This window comes from Bolinopsis microptera, chromosome 13 (assembly GCF_026151205.1).
Source record: "Bolinopsis microptera isolate Bmic1 chromosome 13, MBARI_Bmic_1.0, whole genome shotgun sequence".
Classification (NCBI taxonomy): Eukaryota; Metazoa; Ctenophora; class Tentaculata; order Lobata; family Bolinopsidae; genus Bolinopsis; species Bolinopsis microptera.
The window spans coordinates 4,144,385-4,164,112 of NC_087084.1; the positions used below are offsets into that span (position 1 = coordinate 4,144,385).

At 45.4% G+C, this 19,728-nt stretch overlaps 1 protein-coding gene across 1 annotated transcript; it reads right to left on the minus strand.

Annotated features, from left to right (window-relative positions):
* Positions 1-5,804: 5,804 nt before the first annotated feature.
* On the minus strand, positions 5,805-19,728 carry LOC134825459 (uncharacterized). The gene is made up of 7 exons (XM_063837635.1): positions 14,444-19,728; positions 9,154-14,262; positions 8,450-8,560; positions 8,251-8,313; positions 7,883-8,038; positions 7,429-7,571; positions 5,805-6,451 (listed from the first exon to the last, which is right to left on the minus strand). Exons 1-7 carry the CDS (start codon positions 19,657-19,659, stop codon positions 6,246-6,248), a joined length of 11,004 nt encoding a protein of 3,667 aa, XP_063693705.1. The 5' UTR covers positions 19,660-19,728; the 3' UTR covers positions 5,805-6,245.

The window sequence follows — 19,728 nt, forward strand, 5'->3', positions numbered from 1 at the left end:
TTCTTCCAGCCATGTGCTCCATCACCGATTACTATCTCGCTCCCACTACTACACACTTTGTTGTTCTCTCCCATACCGCACATGACGTTATCTACGTCACTAATCACACCAAAACTATTCTCAGAGGATCCACTAACGGAATAAGCGTTGTGATCACGTGTAACATTACTAGAGGATTCACTAACGGCTGAAGCGTTGTGATCACGTGTAACATTACTGAAGGATTCACTAACGGCTGAAGCGTTGTGATCACGTGTAACATTACTGAAGGATTCACTAACGGCTGAAGCGTTGTGATCACGTGTAACATTACTGAAGGATTCACTAACGGCTGAAGCGTTGTGATCACGCGTAACATTACTGAAGGATTCACTAACGGCTGAAGCGTTGTGATCACGTGTAACATTACTGAAGGATTCACTAACGGCTGAAGCGTTGTGATCACGTGTAACATTACTGAAGGATTCACTAACGGCTGAAGCGTTATAATCACATTCTACGTTACTAATACTATCTAACTCACTAATGGCTGAAGCGTTGTGACTCAGAATGGTATTGACACCCGCAGACCTGGTAAACTCCTCTCCTCCCGATCTCTCATCTAGAATGACCTCTGTCTGGCACGATGCTTCCGCAAAACTCCTTCTGGATGGAACTCTGCTTCGTCTGTCTTCCTCAGCATTAGACATTGTCGCCTTTATCATGTTCAGCCCGTGACTCTCAAACAAATCACTCTGAGTCCATCTTTCACCACAGAACTTTTCTGGCTGACCTCTGTTCTCCTGAGCTTGTCTATCAATCGCAGTCCCTCTAACACCGATATCGTGACCTCTGATCCTCTGCACGCCGTGTATAAATTTCTTACCGCCAACAGGTTTCAATAGTGCGACGATCTTGTTCTTGCGGATCGTTATTGGCTCATCAGTAGAGTTAACACACTTTATCGGGACCAATCTTTTATCAGAGTGCACAACTTCATGAGCGAATGAAATGCCCGTGTCCCCAATACCTCGCTTGTACTGTGGCTTAATCACACCTTTAAAATTCACTCCTTTCGCCTGTAATTTTCCCCTGATGTACTGCACCGTGTTAGGAGGAATAATTGTGACCTTGCTACATCTCACTTTTATCTGCTGCTTGACATTCTCCGGCTTCTCCGTGAATGGTACACTATCTCCATTAGTCAGCACCAGTCTGCACTTGCTGTAGTCCAGAGTTACCCTATTTGACCTCAAGAAATCATCTCCAATCAGGAATTCTGTGTCTAACAGATCAGTTACCACGAAGGTGTGTATAAATCTATTGCCAGCAACTACCACCTGTAGCTCTAACTCTCCCCTGATTTGTATCTTGTCTTGAGAAAATGACTTCAATGTCATGCCACACGGTCGGATCCCGCTCTCTAGACCCAGCTCTCTCACAAAACCCGTGGACACAATACTCACAGCCGACCCGCTGTCAACAAAAAGGTAGGCTGCCACTCCTCTGCAACTCCCAGCCACCAAGATGTGCTCCCAGTTTACTGCATTTATCTCCTTCTGCTCCCCAGATGATTTTGATTGCGACTGACGGGGAATTAATTTTGTCCAGTCGCACGCTAGTTTAAATGGTCTCTCTGCATTCCATACTGTTCAGTTTCTGTGGGTCTGTACTGCCCTCCTCGTCCTCCAGATTGCCCTCTGTCGACGTTGCAGAATCTTTGAATGTGACCCTCACCGTGACAATTATAACAAATCAATGGCCTGCAACTCTCTCCTTTACTCGCACCTCTATCCGCCCCTCTACTCGCTCCTCTACTCGCACCTCTACTCGCTCCTCTGCTGCTCTGCTCAACCGGACCCACTCTTCTCCTGCAAACACTGGCAACGTGCCCTTTATCTTCACACAGCTGGCACACTATATTGCTCCAACACGAGTCAGCCTTGTGACCCTTCTTCCCACACATTTGACAGTCATTCTCATCCTCTTCTTTCTCACCTTGCCTGCCAACACCATAAGTAGGTGCCCGGAATTCCAGTGTATTTATTGGATCACTGTCAAGCTCTCCCTCTACTGCCTTGGATATGTGTTCCTCCTGTACAGCTAAACGGATCACACTATCAAAATCCTCTGTCTCCGTGTTCATCTGAAGGAGCCGTCTTTTAATAGCAGGGTCTCTCACGCCCTGTATCAACACAGTGATACCTGCACTCTCTCTCTCCACAGCTCTCGGGTATATCTTCTCAGCAGTGTCCTGTATTCTCTCTGCGAACTGCTCCACGCTCTCTAACGCTTCCTGTCTCATCTTGTGAAACGTTGTTCTCATAATTCTCGCATCAGTAGCGGGATATAGCTCTCGTTTCACCGCACTGATCAGCATTTTCACGTCACCTCTCTCCTCACTCAACAGCCGAATGTTCTTGACTTTTTTGAACTTTGCATCGTCTTCTATCTGATTTGCTAGCCTCAAGTCTAGATTGTCCTTTACTCCGCATAACAGGACCCATTGCTCGAATCTCTGTAAGAATGTACAAAAGTCATCATTCTTCCTATACCTAGGCGCCTTACACTTCATCGTGTATACTCCCTTATCTCTCTCTGTATTTCCGGGTTGCAAATCATCACTCTCAGTAGTTCTCACTCTTTCTTGAAATAAGTTGCTCGTGTGCTCCAACTTTACTTCTTGATCCCTCATCAATCCCTCTCGCTCAAGTTCTGCGTCCTGTCTCCACTTGATCATATCTCTCTCCAACTCTCTCACTCTGCTCAAACACTCCTCTCTCTTCTCGCCCAAATCAAACAACTCCACTTTTCTCTCTTTTATCTCCGTCTCTTTCTCACTTGTGTCCCAGGACCTCATTTCCAATTTCACCTCCACAATCTGATCCACAATCCGTTTTTCCTCCTCTACTAGTTCCTTCATCTCCTGCTCCATTCCTGTGAGTCCAGACATAGTACCACTTTCCTAGGTTCTCCAGATAGTGTAAAATAAGATAGCACCTAGACCAGTCCTCCCGGGCGTACCAATGGTATACAGTGCCTGCTCACAAGTCCTCTCACACTACACACTATACTCTCAGTCGTTCTTAGCGACTGACAACCGCAATAACTCACAATATCTAAGTATTGAACTCTACGTTAATATAACAAATACGATATTCTAGTACCGTACACGGAATTAACAGAAAGGGATACCAAGGTGTTAATATCGAGAATATGAGTCAAATGGGAAATATAAACTCGTTACGAACGCTAGTAGAAACACTAAACTCTTAGAACTTGCACTTACTCTGAATTGACTGAAACACGATCTCCGAGTATCGAAAGCTTACTAATTTACCCCACACGGAAATAGGTGAGGCAACTTTAATTTGAACGGTAAAATGTGGTACAATACGTTCCTACGCTAGTGTTGAACAAGGGAAACAGTTGAATCGATTAATAACGTTCGAAGATGAAATATACGGTTAATTAACAACAATTAACAACTATAAACTGTGGCAATACGGGCCACGCCGGGTTCGTTCCAGATCAGCGGTTAACCCTTATATTGAAAGTTAAACACGTCACCTAAAAAGCTTTTCCAGAACTGACTCCAACGTGTCCAGAACTGCGTTAACGACCCGCGCCACGTGATACCACGTGGTCACCCACGTGGTACCGCGCGGCTCGGCCCAGCCATAATACTATAACAAAACCTACACGCCCGACTAACACGTGCCCTACTTTACACAAATCACTAAACCTAACTACTCTAAATCTACACTAATCCTAACGGTTTTTCTTCACTTAACTGCAATATCCTAACTAAAACATGACTACTAAAAACTGCTTAAAGATCGCTGCAACCAGCCCACACATTACACTAATACGGAGATATAACTGCCCCACTATTAACTCAAGGAATATTGAGTTTGTTGACTCAAATATAAAACTTAAATTTTTACATTCTGTAACTGGACAGGTGAAGGGAAGTAAAATTCGGAATAAAATGTACGACTCTATTTGCCCAAACGAGCTGTCCCCATTAAGTCAATGGGTATTGGTAGGGGGTGCACCATAAAAATAAACTTGCTCGGATTTTTAAAATTTTTGTACCATTGTTTTCTAGAGACTGTGAGAATTTTCACAATACCAAATTTGTCATACCTTTTTGGAAAGATCAGTGATTGTCGCAGCTAGGTGCCATATTTGATGGTGCGCGGCTTTTGGAGCAAAATTAGCTGTAAAAGTCGCGTAATTTGACCAAATTTGACCAAATTCGACCAAATTCGTTGATTTTTGTCGTATTATTTGGATATATCTTCAGTTCCTTGTATGAGATCATTCTGAAAATTGGCGACTACCTTCCAATAAGGCTTTCACAACTGTCCGAAAAATTTGGTGGATATCGGAGTTGATATAGTGATCAAAATGGGGCAAAATACCCTGCTTTTAGCTGTAACATAATGTCTGATGGGTGGATCGGCTTTAAACTTTTCGGACACCTTCCTTGTAAGTCTATGAGTAAGCTTACCAATTTTTGTTGCAATCAGAGGTCGGGAAGGATACTTAATATCTATTTGTTTGAAGAAAATTGTGCTGGCCGAAATTAGCGCTAAAAAACCATCCTACAGTCGGCACGCGCGGCTCACTGTCGATGGCGCACTACCTAGTATTGGGTTATTGACCTAAATAATCAACCAATAGATTGGGCGGTCGTTCTTAGCAACCTATTTTTCTTAGTATCTAAAAATTTTAAGTTGATTCAATTTCAGTACAAGCTTTTAATGAGGATCACGACGTGTAGATACATGAGACACAAAATGAAAATTGTTACAGATACTCCCATGTGTAGTCTGTGTAACACATACTTAGAAACAATTCCTCATATCTATTGTATCCACACAAATAGCTTCATCACAATACTTGAAGACTTTATAAAAAGGAAAATCGATAGAAATTACAAAGACCCCAATAAAATTAATTTTATAGTTTGTAATCACACTTCACAAATTATAAATTATTTTAATATTGTTGCCAAATGGTACATTAGCAAAAGATTTCAGGCAGGGGACATGCCGATCTGGCAGGGATATATCAAACTTCTTAAACTTTCACTTACTGGAGACAAAATAGGCCACAAAAGTTCTATTGTGTCGATCTTGGCCGATTAGGGCAAATTGTCCACCCCATTTATATTGCTGTCTTTGTTATTTTACTATCAATGGTTATTGTTACTATCTTACAGTACTACTAACTGTTTTTTGTAGTACATGCCCTGCTTCCTTCCATTCCTAAACTACCTTACAAGCTCTTCCTCTTTTACACCCTTTTCAATCACTTCATTTCACTCATTCACTTCATATCTTATTACCACAGTATCTGCCAAAACCAACATGGCCCATGTGGAAGGGGGCCTTGACGTTGTTGACCACTTAGCCCTGCATCCCAAGCTGACGGTCGGCCTCCACTCTCTAAAAACATACCTTCAGTGAAGGCAGATGGTCAGCAAATAGCGATGCTAGGGCTTGGTGTGAACAAATCTTGACCTACTTTCACACCTTTGGGATGACTCTCGCAAATGCGAGAGTAATGACCCCGGGGAGGGCCCCATTGGTTTTAGTAGGTTGCATATTTATAATTAAAAAAAAAAAAAAAAAAAAATTAAAACAACAAATTCATAGTTTCTTAAACATTGAAAATAAAAGAAACGTCTTATTTTGCTTTGATCACATTTTGCATGGTCGAAGCAACACTTTGATTATATTTTGCATGACCAAAAGCTCGAGTCGGCACACGGCAAATCGTTTTTTATTTTAAAATTTGAAATAATAAATTAAAAATGGTTGAGATTAGCAATAGTGAACTCCTTAAAAATAAGTAGGGCGGTGAATTAAGATTCACGGTGTTAGTAAAATAAGATCACCTTCAAAATAAAAAAAGCCGTTTATATCAAAACTTAATAAAAACCCTCAAATATGAAATACGAGGAGTACCAATTTAATTCTAAAAATCGCGTCCTTCATCCTACCCTGTATTAATAAGAAAGTTGTTTAATCAAACGTTAATGACAAGCGATATATCATACAGTAAATTAACCTATAATACATACAATGTAAGTCATGTATAAAGATGAGCTGCTATCGAGAAATCAGAATTCTGCAAAATGATGGAATAAGCTTTATAAATTCGGTCCGCATACAATCTCAAATATTTTCAACACTCTCAAGTAATTGTACGTCATCTCTTCAGTTCAGCAGCTTCATCGATTACGTGTCTACTACTTATTTTCGCCTACTGCCATTCCATCGGCTGGATTTCTTGCAAACTGCACATCTACTCACATTAGCGAGCCTCTTTTTAGCATCAATAGTGGTGTCGTAGATGCTAGAGTTTGCGTTAGCACCGGGTACGTTGTCCGTGTTGTTGATGTCGTCTGCTCGCAGCCAATAATCGGAGAAGGCTGTGTTGTATGTGCAGTACCCGCGGCCTAAGAGTTGAGGGGGTTAACAGACGAAGAGGTTATATAAAGTGCAAATAAACAATTTGCAACAAAATGGAAATAACTTATAATACAAATAGCTAATAATTGTAACTCAATAAACGGTAACACAACCTGCTGTTGACGGATATAAAGACGACCTTTTGATTTGCCGTCAACGGAAATATCTCTTAATAAATTCATTAAAAACATATGTTATCACTCGAATGATTTAGGAGACCTACAACATGTTTCTACATAAACATAATGTTTGTGAATAATTTCTGGACCATCTTGATCTTCCTAGTTCGATCTCAGAAGGAAATGTGGTTTCCCACGATAGATTATTTTCACATCGCACAGTCAAACACCTTTCATGTTGTTTGAAAGAGCGGTTATCTTTTAAAACTGGTCGAACAGAGAAAGATTTTATTTGCAACTTCGCAGAAATTAAGCTAATTTAACCCATAACTGTGCCGGCCCATAAAATTATTTGATTTTAAAATGAAAATCAAATATTTGTTTTGACACAGTATATAATGGTCGTAAATCAACCTAAATTTAACAGTTCCTACACAACTAGCAGGAACCCGTCTAACTTTAAAGTGGTGTAAAGAGACGATATTTATTTATTTATTAAGCGATTTTGACACCACTTGGGGCTCCAAATTTCGTGAACTAAAGTTCTTATTCCTTGGCCAATTTTTTATTTTTTAATACTAGTCAAATAAAAACATTTGACCCAACCAAAAAAGTTTGAAGGGTATAATTATTATAGATATATATCTCTCACAGTTGTTGCAGAAAGTCGTGTTAAAGTTGATGTCGTGGACCGTAGTGTCAGTAAAATGGCAACAGACATATATATCGTCTCGCTTTATATACATATAATAATAAGATTATAAAGAAAGCTCATAACATTGTGTTTATTGTATATTCAAAGTAAAAAGGTATTATACTATATATTATATTATAGCAAGACTCACTGAGGCACTCAAGATAAGAAGGTGTCTGAAGTTCAGGTAGACAGGACCCGGGAGAGTTGGTTGGGATGCCTTGTCCCGCTCTACCTGTCTTCCCATCAGATGCTGGGTTCATTGCGTCTAAAATAGGGATCAGGTAGCTGTACCTGTTAAGATATTATATAAATTATTATCAAAGTTAGTAGTTAATTTAAATATAATATGATAGCAAAATGTGGTGCCGATTCGTTTTCTGTCTTCTGATCGTGACTATTTCTATAATTCAGTTCGAAAAGACTTTTCGGAAAAGTATCCTAACTCTATCTTAACACTGTTAAACAGTTCGATTACTTGTTCAGCCCCAGTAGTGGTTCAGTCCCAGTACTAAGTCAGTACCAAGGACCTCCACGAGTACAGAAGACAAAAAGACATGGTCCTATATAGCTATCATAACCAATTACCAAAACTTAAAACTTACCCCGCCCAGATTTCTTCGAATCCAATGGGACAGTTAGGTATATCTGTCGAGAAAGAGTGCACTGTTTGTACAAGACTAGGTCCCATACAGACATTACAACGGCTGATATGCGCCTCAACCTGGTCCATCGTCGTTAGTCGTATCATTGGGTCTTCACTGGAGATATGATCGGGGTTAGGAAGAGAAAGAGAGAAGACGTTATCTTACATACGATTAACTTATAAAGAATTTCGGAAAATCTTAATTATTGGTTGAACCAAATGTGGATTTGACATCGATTTGTAAATCAATCGCATGGGAAGTTATTGAACAAATTGTATGGGAAGGTAACCCCACAAGCTGCTAAAAGCGGTAGCGATTCACCCTACCTTACTTCTGCTCCCATCCAAACACTCTTCTCAGTTCTGAAGTTGTGTCCACACTCACCACTCCTAAACACAATCCATATTACAATTCAATAAATAATTTTTATCAAAATCAAACTTACACCTAATAACTGAACACCCAAGCGCCGTTAAGTAAAAGTTCAAAACTTCCACTGGATTAATAAACACAAATCTAAACTACCTGTCACAGGTGACGAATGGAGTGGGAAGGAATGTTTCCATGCAACTGCCCGCACTCCCCGGGTCTTGCAGCATGTTCACTCCGTTCTCAAATATCATTAAGAAACTGTACCTGTAGAAAAAGTGGGATTTAGAGGAAGGAAATTCCGTTGGTGATTGCAACTTTACATTTTACAAGTTAGTCCTGTAACAGTATAATGAGGCTAGGGTAAATTTGAACGGCCAGTTGGTAGATCACCGACCGGCTATAAGCCGGCTACTAACCGGCTATAAGCCGGCTTATAGCCGGCTACAATTTTTATAGCCGGCTATAAGCCGGCTTATAGCCGGTTAGTAGCCGCTTACATTTGTTGTTGAGCGACGGCTATTAGCCGGTTATAAGCCTGCTATTAGCAGTTTTGGTATTAAAAGTGGTTATAAGCCGGCTATAAGCCGGTTATAAGATATTAACTCAACTACATCGTACTGAACGATAGTCAGGAGCCGGCTATAAGAAATTCAGTTACTAACCGGCTATAAGCCGGCTTATAGCCGGCTATAAAAATTGTAGCCGGCTATAAGCCGGTTTATAGCCGGCTTATAACCGGCTTATAGCCGGTCGGTGATCTACCAATTTCCCATTTGAACAAAAATCAACAGAGTATACCTAAAATGAGCGAATGTTGGAGAATGAAGGGGGTGAAATGAGTGTATTAGCCAACTAACCCAATCCACAAGGACTTCCACTTGTCAGGACACCTGGGTATATCAGTATTCTGACTGTGCATGACAAGAACATGTGTATCACAGCCACACTTCTTCTGAGCTCCTGCCGTCAGAGGGACATTGTTTGGGGTACATATTTGACTGCAGACTCCCGGTTCTCCGTTTTGTCCATCTTTTCCATGTTCACCAAGTATACCCTCTACACCAAGATCACCTTGAGCACCTTGATCACCTTCGTCTCCCCGATCACCTCTCACCCCTCGTTTCCCGTCAACACCTGTGGCTCCAGGGATTCCTAAATCTCCTCTCATTCCAGGTTGTCCGAGCAGGCCCTCAAATCCTTCCAAGCCTGGTACTCCATCAGTTCCAGGTTCTCCATTCACTCCGGGAACACCGGGTAAAGCCACATCACCATAAAGACCTTTTGCTCCCTTGGCACCCATGGATCCTAGTTCTCCAGGTTGTCCCGGAGAAACAATCAGATCGTTAACATTTATAGTCTCCAGAACAAAATCAAATAAATCCCTATGTGCGCCTAAAGGATCCAGACCTTCGGAAGGATTGTAAATGTTTCTCACGGATAATGGTTTGCCTTTGTTGCCTTTGGTTCCTGGATCTCCCACCTCACCTTCTGCTCCATCCGCTCCTTCTTCACCGTAATTTCCATCCTCTCCACGCTCACCAGGTTCACCAATAGATCCTTTGTATCCGATTGGACCAACCCTTCCAACAGTTCCTTCAGCACCCTCTAATCCTGGTAGACCAGTTGAACCTTTGTTGCCCGGAAAACCTACATCACCAGGGATACCACTCACACCTGTGATGCCAATTAGTCCTTGCTGTCCCTTCTCACCATCAGCACCATTAACACCATCACGTCCTGACCTACCCACCGCTGAATCACCCATCGCACCTTTGAAACCCTTATATGCTGGAAAACCCTTAATTCCTGGTAGCCCTGGCTGTCCGTCAAATCCAGTATTTCCTTTGTCACCAGTTGGCCCTCTGCGACCAGTTGAGCCGAAAAATCCTTGCTGTCCCTTCTTTCCGTCGGGTCCACGTCTTCCTCTTCTACCTTTGCCTCCTTTGGATCCAATTGGACCTTTTGGGCCTTGGTCACCGACGTCACCGTCTTCACCTTTCGGCAGATCCGGATCTATCACCCAATTTTCATGAGGTTCTCCTTTAGGACCTCTCTTTCCCTGTAGGCCGGGCTCTCCTTGTTCTCCCTGATCACCCAAGGGCCCTTTACGTCCTTGGTCACCAATTGGTCCCCGAATTCCTTGTTGTCCCTGTCTTCCAGGCCGTCCAGGACAGCCGTCTAATCCAGCCAAACCTTTAATGCCAGAATTTCCGTTGAGACCTGGTAGACCTTTAGGCCCTACTGATCCTTTTCGTCCATCTGGCCCAGGAATTCCTCCTTCTGCTGGGATGCCCGCATTCCCAGGCGTACCCTTAACTCCTGGTGTACCAGGTAAACCATCCGCACCATCCGCACCATCCATTCCATCTAACCCACGCGGACCACGTCCCCCAAAATGACCTTTGTCACCATCCTTACCTTTATCACCTGGTGTACCAACTGCATCAGGACCAGGCTGTCCGGTATCACCGTGTTCACCAGGTCTACCCTTTTCTCCTTTGAAACCCTGCAGACCTGATGTTCCATTGACACCATTGGCTCCTGCAACCCCGACAAAACCTTGAGGACCGTTCACCCCTTCATCCCCATTCTCTCCTTTCAATCCAATGACGCCCTGAATACCAGTTTCTCCTGCAGGTCCTTTATTGCCATCTAAACCTTTGGGACCAGGAACTCCTTTCAAACCTGTTATGCCAGCAATACCAGCCGATCCTTTTTGACCTTCTGCTCCATCTTTCCCATCAAGTCCAGAGACACCAGTCAGTCCAACCTTTCCAACTTTTCCTTCTCTGCCAAGTACTCCAGGTACGCCAACAATTCCCCTCGGTCCAAGTGCTCCATGCTCGCCGTCTGCTCCCATTCTACCGACGTATCCCTTGATACCAACTATGCCTTGTGGGCCGGGCTCACCAGGTTCACCTTTGTTATTGCTGATACCTTTAAGTCCTCTGTTACCTTTCAATCCTCGGTATCCTGGTCTTCCTCTGACACCCGTTCTTCCTTGTTTTCCTTTCTCACCTGGAACATTTGGTGCAGGCTCTCCCTTTTCTCCCTTTGGACCTTCAACACCTTTTATTAACGATTGAATGTCGATATCATCGGGATTTCCCTGGCGACCAGGGGCACCTCGAGTACCTTTTGAACCAAGTTGACCTTTACGACCAGGTACACCGTTACTGCCATTTTCTCCGAAAGCACCAACTAGACCTGGTCTACCATGAAAGCCGTTTAAACCAGCTTGGCCGGGAATTCCTGGAACACCATATTCTCCACGCGGACCACGCTCACCCTTTTGACCCTGATTACCATCAGCTCCTTTGTCTCCAATTTCGCCAACTACCCCCTTATTACCATGGGTTCCTGATTTTCCGGGTCGGCCAGGAATGCCGTTGGTGCCATCGGGAGCAGCTTCGCCGGTAAAACCAGTTGTTCCTTTTTGTCCTTTGCTTCCTTGATCACCAGCGATACCAAAATGTCCATGTTTTCCCTTTTGCCCAGGTATCCCGTTTATTCCTGGTAATCCTATCAAGCCGTGGTGTCCTCGACTTCCTTTTAACCCCTCTGCTCCATCATCACCATCATCACCGGTAACACCTTTGTCACCCTTTTGACCAATTTTACCACTCTGTCCTGGGAGTCCGTTCGTGCCTGGCACGCCAGGAAGACCAAACTCTCCCTGCCTCCCAACTTCTCCTTCACCCCCAGTTTCTCCCTTGATACCCTCAGCTCCACGTCTTCCTTTTGATGCTGTAGCTCCTTTGCTTCCTTGGACACCCTTGGAGCCCCGTAAACCCTTTCTCCCTGACATTCCACGAACTCCCGCATATCCGTCTACTCCCTCGTAACCCTTGGTTCCTGGCTTACCTTTTTCACCGACTGGGCCGATATCTCCATCTTGTCCTTCTGCTCCATCTGTTCCAGGTTTTCCAGGCTTACCCGGTGTACCAGGTGTGCCGGGAATTCCGTTGGAACCCCTCGCTCCACGTTTACCGTTTATTCCAGGGGTACCGACTTCGCCTCTTTCTGCTGGAACACCAGGCAAACCTGGGAGTCCAAACATACCTTTGTTACCCGTGAATCCTTTTAAGCCTGTTATACCGTGTGTTCCATGAAGAGAATGCAGTGCATGTGGTCCAACCGATCCGTCTTTACCATCGGCACCTAAAGATCCTGGATGACCTTTCTGTCCATTATCTCCATCATAACCAGGAATCCCAGGTACTGCATCGTCTCCTGGAATTCCTTTTCCACCTGTTAGTCCAGTGGAACCTTGCTCCCCTTGTGGACCTGGTGGACCACGCCACCCTTCTTTTCCTTTAGGACCCGGGTCTCCAGGAATTCCAAGCCTTCCAAAGCTACCTTTTGGTGAAGGCAGAGTGGCTCCTTTAACACCACGATCACCAATAACGCCACGATTTCCTCGGAAACCCTTGTCTCCTTGTTCACCTTGAGGGCCAACCGTAGCATTTCCTTTGCTTCCAAAATCTCCCGTAATACCTTTCACTCCTTGCCAACCTTTGATTCCTGGTAGCCCTTGAGGTCCCCGTCTGCCGTGAAAACCGCCTATGCCAACTCGTCCAGGTCCTCCCATCTCTCCATTTTCCCCCATCTCTCCGACCACTCCTTCCACACCCTTTGACCCATCAATTCCGTCTAGAGCATCTAAACCGTCGATTCCTGGTTCACCTTTGAAACCCTTATTGCCACCTTGTCCAGTACGGCCCTTAAATCCTTCATATCCAGTGTCACCCTTTTCGCCTTGATCTCCTTGTTCTCTTAAAGGTATTACTTCTTCCCCTGGATCTCCTTTGTTTCCTCTGAGTCCGTTCATACCTGGCATACCATGAATACCTGGTCGACCAGGGATTCCATGGGGTCCGGGAATCCCGGGAAGACCTTTTTCTCCTTCAAGGCCTGTAACACCACCGTCACCTTTCTCTCCAATAGGACCTTTGGGACCATCACCTCCTTTCATGCCTTTTCTTCCGATAATCCCGATCACACCACCATCTCCTAGAGCACCAGTACTCCCTTTTTCTCCATGTATACCTTTCGATCCTTCTTGACCAGGGAATCCAATCTGGCCCCAGTGTCCTTTGCGCCCTTTTGAGCCATCAACTCCTTTAGTTCCTTTCGGGCCTCTCGTAAATTCTCCCTGAACTCCTTTTTCTCCTTTATATCCGACTGCACCATCTGCTCCATCCGCTCCATTCATACCATTCAGTCCGTCTTCTGCTGTGTTTCCTTTATAACCCTTCACACCTTTTACGCCATCAGGACCGATTTTTCCCATCATGCCTTTCTCTCCGTCTATTCCCCAAAATCCCATTGGCCCCCTCCTACCTTTATCACCAGGTATACCATTATCACCGGTCAGGCCAGTGTCTCCTTTAATTCCAGTTCGTCCTATATGTCCTTCTACACCCTTAATTCCTTTCAGTACTATACCGATAGAACCCCTGTCTCCCTTGAATCCAAGTTTTCCTGCTAGACCGTCAATTCCTGAAGTTCCAGTAACGCCTGGTGCACCTGTCTCTCCTTTCAGTCCATTTTCTGCATTTGTTCCATTTACTCCGTTTATTCCCCTTAAGCCATGCATGCCCGGCAGAGCATCTCTACCAGTATGCCCTGACACGCCAGGACTGCCTGGCTGTCCTTGATATCCCTGATCTCCCCTCCCTCCTAAGTCACCAGGTAAACCAGGGGGTCCTTGTTCTCCTTCTGGACCCAGAGCTCCATCACGGCCAGGTAAACCATTAACACCAGTTTGGCCGATTTTTCCTATCACTCCCACTAGACCGGGTAGACCTGTATCTCCTCTGACAAACTTTACAGGCTCACTACAGCAAACAATTGCGGTGTCATTCTTTGAGTTAACAACCCCTAGTCTGTTCCTCCGTGCAGGGTCCGGATCAGATTCTGCAGACACGAACGAGATAATGAGGAAGCCGAGGATCATTGTCGATTGTATGTCTCACATCATCTTTTCTCTACACGATAAGGGCATGTCACTATACATTGAGAAATTTAGTAAATTTTTGGATACGTTGAAAAGTCCACGGCACCAACCTAAGGCTCAAAAATCGAATGAATGATTGTGGGATGATGGGATGGAAAATATGAAAATAAAAATAGTTCGAAACTTACCCAACCCAGAGTGATTTCCAATGCTGAGGACATTGAGGTATGTCAGTTGTCTGGCTGTGCATGGTAATAACGTGGGTATCACAATGACACCCCTTCTTCTCACGGGGACCCGTTCCAGAACAGCTTTCAGTACACTGACCAGCCTCCCCCACATCACCATCTCTCCCAAATTTACCAATAAAACCAATGATACCTGCGTCCCCTTTCGCACCATTGTCACCAACATCTCCTCTGTTGCCTCTAAAACCATTCCTTCCGGAAGGTCCTCTGTTGCCAGCTAATCCCACGTCTCCAGGAGATCCCTGAATTCCCGGCATACCATGAATACCAGGAGTACCAGGAATACCGACCACTCCACTTTTTCCATCGGAACCATCAGCCCCAGGAATCCCTGAGTCTCCATCATCTCCGAATCCACCTCTATTCCCAGTAGTTCCAGTTTCCCCGGGTTTACCTAGTAAAGAAGGGTGGTCCAAGGCCCTGATATCTTCAACGAGCATATCAACAACTTTTCTTCCAATCAAGTCCATTCCCTTGATTCCTGTTTTGGGGTCGTAATGATCAGAAATGAGAAAATCTCTACCTTGATCACCTTTGAGCCCGGGTGTTCCAGTTGAACCCTGGTCACCCCTTGTCCCTGGGAATCCTCTGAAACCCTGAGAACCTTCGAAGCCTTGTTTTCCCTTGTTTCCAGTTTCTCCCTTATTCCCTTGTTTTCCTATTGGACCTAACGCACCTCTTAAACCCCGACTACCAGGGAAACCTATTTCACCTTCATCACCATCTTTACCAAATTGTCCCTTTGGTCCGATAGCACCACGGCCTCCCCTGCCACCACGTCTACCATTCCTCCCTCTCATCCCTGGATTCCCTGGATCTCCCACCACGTTATCACCTGGATGTCCTTTAAAACCGGGATGTCCGGGGTACCCTTTTACTCCGGGTCCTCCAGCAGTACCCGTATTTCCCACGTCCCCTTCTTCGCCAGCAATTCCTCTAATACCCTGCATACCAAGCTGTCCTTGAGATCCTTTCTTTCCTCTTTCTCCAGACCTTCCTGTCTTCCCCTTATCTCCTTTCGGTCCTGGGTAACCAGTTTCACCGGGATCACCAACGTCACCTGCTTCACCCTTAGGGAGATCAGGGTTGATCACATAATCGGGATGTGGCTCTCCTTTTGGTCCTATTTTACCTGGACGTCCTACTTCTCCCCTGTCTCCCCTATCGCCCGGGAGACCTTTAATACCTGTGTAACCGACAGGACCTCGAGAGCCTTGCTGTCCTAAGTTTCCAGGACGTCCAGGGCACCCCTCCATTCCAGGAGTTCCCTGGTCTCCATCTTCACCAGGGGTTCCAGGTGCACCTTTGAGGCCGATCACACCTTTAAAACCACCCTCACCGACCGCTCCCTTTTGACCAGGATCTCCAGGGTTTCCAGTACGACCTGTTCTTCCTCTCATTCCAGGATAACCTGGAGGACCAAGTGAACCAGTAGAACCTGGAACTCCTTCTGCTCCATCTTCTCCTACTAAGCCTGGCAATCCGGCTGGACCCTTATCACCTGGCGGACCAGGTATTGTTTCACCTTGTACACCAATATCTCCAGGATAACCTTTGATTCCTTGTCGTCCCTTTTGTCCAAGTGGACCTCTCAATCCTTTAGGGCCTCGTTTTCCATATTGCCCAACATAACCTTTAATTCCTTTTTCGCCAGGATACCCTTTTCGTCTTTGCACACCCTTGTTACCAACATCTCCTCTGGGACCTCTTTTGCCTTTTGGACTAGGATTTCCCTTTGGTCCAAGGTATCCTTGTTTTCCTGGAGGACCAACTTCCCCATCTTCTCCTTTTTGTCCATCAGCACCCACTGCTCCTGCACGTCCTTCAATTCCAGCATCTCCAATTCTGCCTTTTTTTCCTAGTCTCCCTTGCTCGCCTTTCTCTCCAGGCCATCCTCTAAATCCAGGAAGCCCAGGGAAACCATCATCACCAAGACGTCCAATATACCCTTTAACTCCTTGAGGGCCTGGCTCTCCCCTCTTTGCATTATCACCTGGCGCACCAACTGGACCAACACCTCCTGGAAGGCCTTTCATTCCTTTGCGTCCAACAAAACCAGCCCACCCGTTTCGACCCATAGAACCTTTATCACCCTTGATTTCTGTGCCATCAATACCACGTGTCCCTTTCCTTCCCTCGTTTCCTGGTTCTCCTTCAGGTCCGACGTCACCACGTCGCCCAAAGAAACCACCAAAGCCCGTGGATCCAGGTTTCCCATCAATTCCATTTATTCCGAGATGACCAGGTATTCCAGTTATACCAGGCCTACCGTGGTCCCCGTTTTTTCCAGGGCTTCCATGCTGACCTGGGGGTCCGTGCCGACCAAGTTTACCCTTTATTCCTGGTGTACCTTTCAATCCTTTCAAACCGCTTTCTCCATAAATACCAAGCAGTCCATCTAGCCCGTTCGAACCATCAACTCCAGGTAATCCAGGAATACCATTACTTCCATGCACACCAGGGTCACCTTTTTGTCCGATAAAGCCAACAATTCCAATAAGTCCTTCATCACCAGGCAACCCAGCTGGTCCTTTTTTCCCTTTTGAACCCTGATAACCATCGATTCCTTTGAAACCACGATTTCCCGGTATTCCTGGTAAGCCAGATGGTCCCTGAATGCCATCATCTCCAACATCTCCTTTAACTCCTTTGATACCATCATGACCGTCCACACCATTTGTCCCATGAATGCCGTCTTGTCCCGGAATGCCATGAACCCCAGTTTTTCCAGGTAGTCCAGTGTCTCCAGGAGCCCCAAGAGGACCCTTATTACCAGGGTCTCCTATCTCTCCAACGTTACCGGGAAGCCCTACAGCACCCAAACCACCTTGAATACCTGGCTCACCTTTCTTCCCGGTCCAACCCGGCATACCCATAAACCCTTCAAGGCCTAGTTCACCTTTTTGTCCTTTATGTCCTCTAATACCCATTATACCAACATCTCCTTGTTTTCCTCTCCTTCCATCTACTCCTGGACCACCACCAATCGCGGAGAAACCTGGAATACCGTGTCTGCCAAATGTACCGTCATACCCATACAAGCCGTAAGTTCCCTTGCTTCCCTTTTCTCCTGTATCTCCATTCTCACCTATTACCCCATCAGTTCCTTGTGCGCCCTTTCCTCCCTTATCTCCAACTTCTCCCTCCGGTCCAGGAACTCCAGGAAACCCATGATATCCAGGATCACCATCTCTTCCCGCTTTACCGTGTCTGCCTTCAGGACCAAACATTCCTTTTTTACCTCTTTTCGCTCGCTTTCCTCGTTTTCCTGGTTTGCCATTATCCCCCTCTTCTCCTTTTCCTCCTTTCAATCCTTTTGCCCCCAAAAACCCTTTGACTCCTTCGAGTCCCTTCTCTCCATCAATACCCTTAGGTCCCACTGGTCCTCGTCTCCCAACAAGTCCAAACTCTCCTTTTCTACCGTAGATGTCTGCACCCTTAGGTCCAATATCACCTATTTCTCCTTCCTGTCCTTTTAAACCTTTTTGACCATCTCGACCTTGATCACCTACGGTCGAAGGACCTTGTTCACCTGTGGGTCCTTGGGATCCAACTTGACCTTTGTAACCCTTTACACCAGGAAAACCTTGAGATCCTTTTGGCCCAAGATCTCCAACGTCTCCTTTTGGTCCTTGATCTCCATCAGTTCCTTGTTCACCAACAAATCCCTTTACTCCTTTCAGACCTTTTTCGCCTTTTATTCCAGGAATACCATCGTCACCATGAAACCCTGGACGACCTGGCTCACCCTTATCCGCGTAGTCTCCAGGAAAACCTGTAACTCCTTTGTGACCTGTGGAGCCGGTGAAACCTTTATCACCAGGATTTTTGCTGATAAGGTCTTCAGGAGGATTTACGCCCAGCTCACCCTTTTGCCCGACAGCACCTTCCGGACCGTGCTTTCCTGGTACTCCATTTAAACCAGGTAATCCTTGACTACCCAGAAAACCTTTTCGACCTGTTTCTCCCGGTACTCCGACAACCCCTTGATCTCCTTTGAGACCAATCTCCCCTTTCAAACCAATATACCCCTTTTCTCCGATTTCTCCGATGGCTCCAGTGATTCCTTGATCGCCCTTAAGACCCTGTTGGCCCTTGACACCTAACCCGCCAAGTCGACCTTTAAGTCCATCTATTCCTTTCAGTCCTTCTTCGCCTTTGATTCCCTCTTCACCCTTCAAACCCTTTAAACCTTTTGGGCCAACAGTGATAGTTCCTTGCCAACCTTTTCTACCCTTTTCACCCAAGTCACCAGTTCTTCCGTCAACCCCATCAGCGCCATCAGGTGCGGTAGGACCAGTATCACCTTTTTGGCCCTTCGCTCCTTCCAATCCGGTAAACCCTATTCGGCCAATCCTTCCTTTGCTACCCTGTACTCCGGGTAGACCAAATGCACCGTCAAAACCATCAGGAGCGTGCTGTCCGACTACTCCTTTTTGTCCCTTTAGTCCTTTGCTTCCTAACTCTCCAAATGGAGGCGCAGGAAGTCCTTTGATTCCTTTTATGACAATGCCCGTTGTTCCACGATCTCCGTTTTGACCTAAATCTCCTTTAGCGCCATCAAATCCAAGGTGTCCCTTGACCCCCTGTTCCCCGGTTGCTCCTTGATCTCCTTTTTCACCGTCCGTACCATTAGTAGCATCAATACCGTTCAATCCATTCATTGCATCAATACCAATTCTCCCATCTTTACCAGGTTCTCCTCGAACACCAGGTAGTCCAGGATCACCCTTGACACCTCGCAGTCCAAAAGCACCAGGGAGACCAATGCCACCTTTATCTCCAATTTGACCTTGTATTCCTCTTCTTCCTGGCAAACCTTGAGGTCCAGGATCCCCGGCTAATCCAGTATCTCCTGGTTTTCCGGTTCGACCTTGTCTTCCTCGGTTGATTTTAACAGGGTTACTGCAGCAGGCTGGATCTGGTTCATCAGTTGCAGACTCAAACTGGCCGAGGAAATCAGGATCTCTAACATTCACCTGAACAGACTCGTAATCATCGAATTGAGCGAATTGGAGACTAGAACTTTTCCGAGATTTTTTGGTCGACTTCTTATTCACTCTCTTTCCTCCTCCTCCTCCCTTCTTTTTGTTCTGTTTCTGTTGAAAAGTAGTATTGATGAGCGCAATCAGGAATAGCAGATACAGAAGTCTCATCTTTGAAACCACTCCAACTTGTCACATCGCAGTAGGGACGGCTACTAAAACCAACAAAAATTACAATCT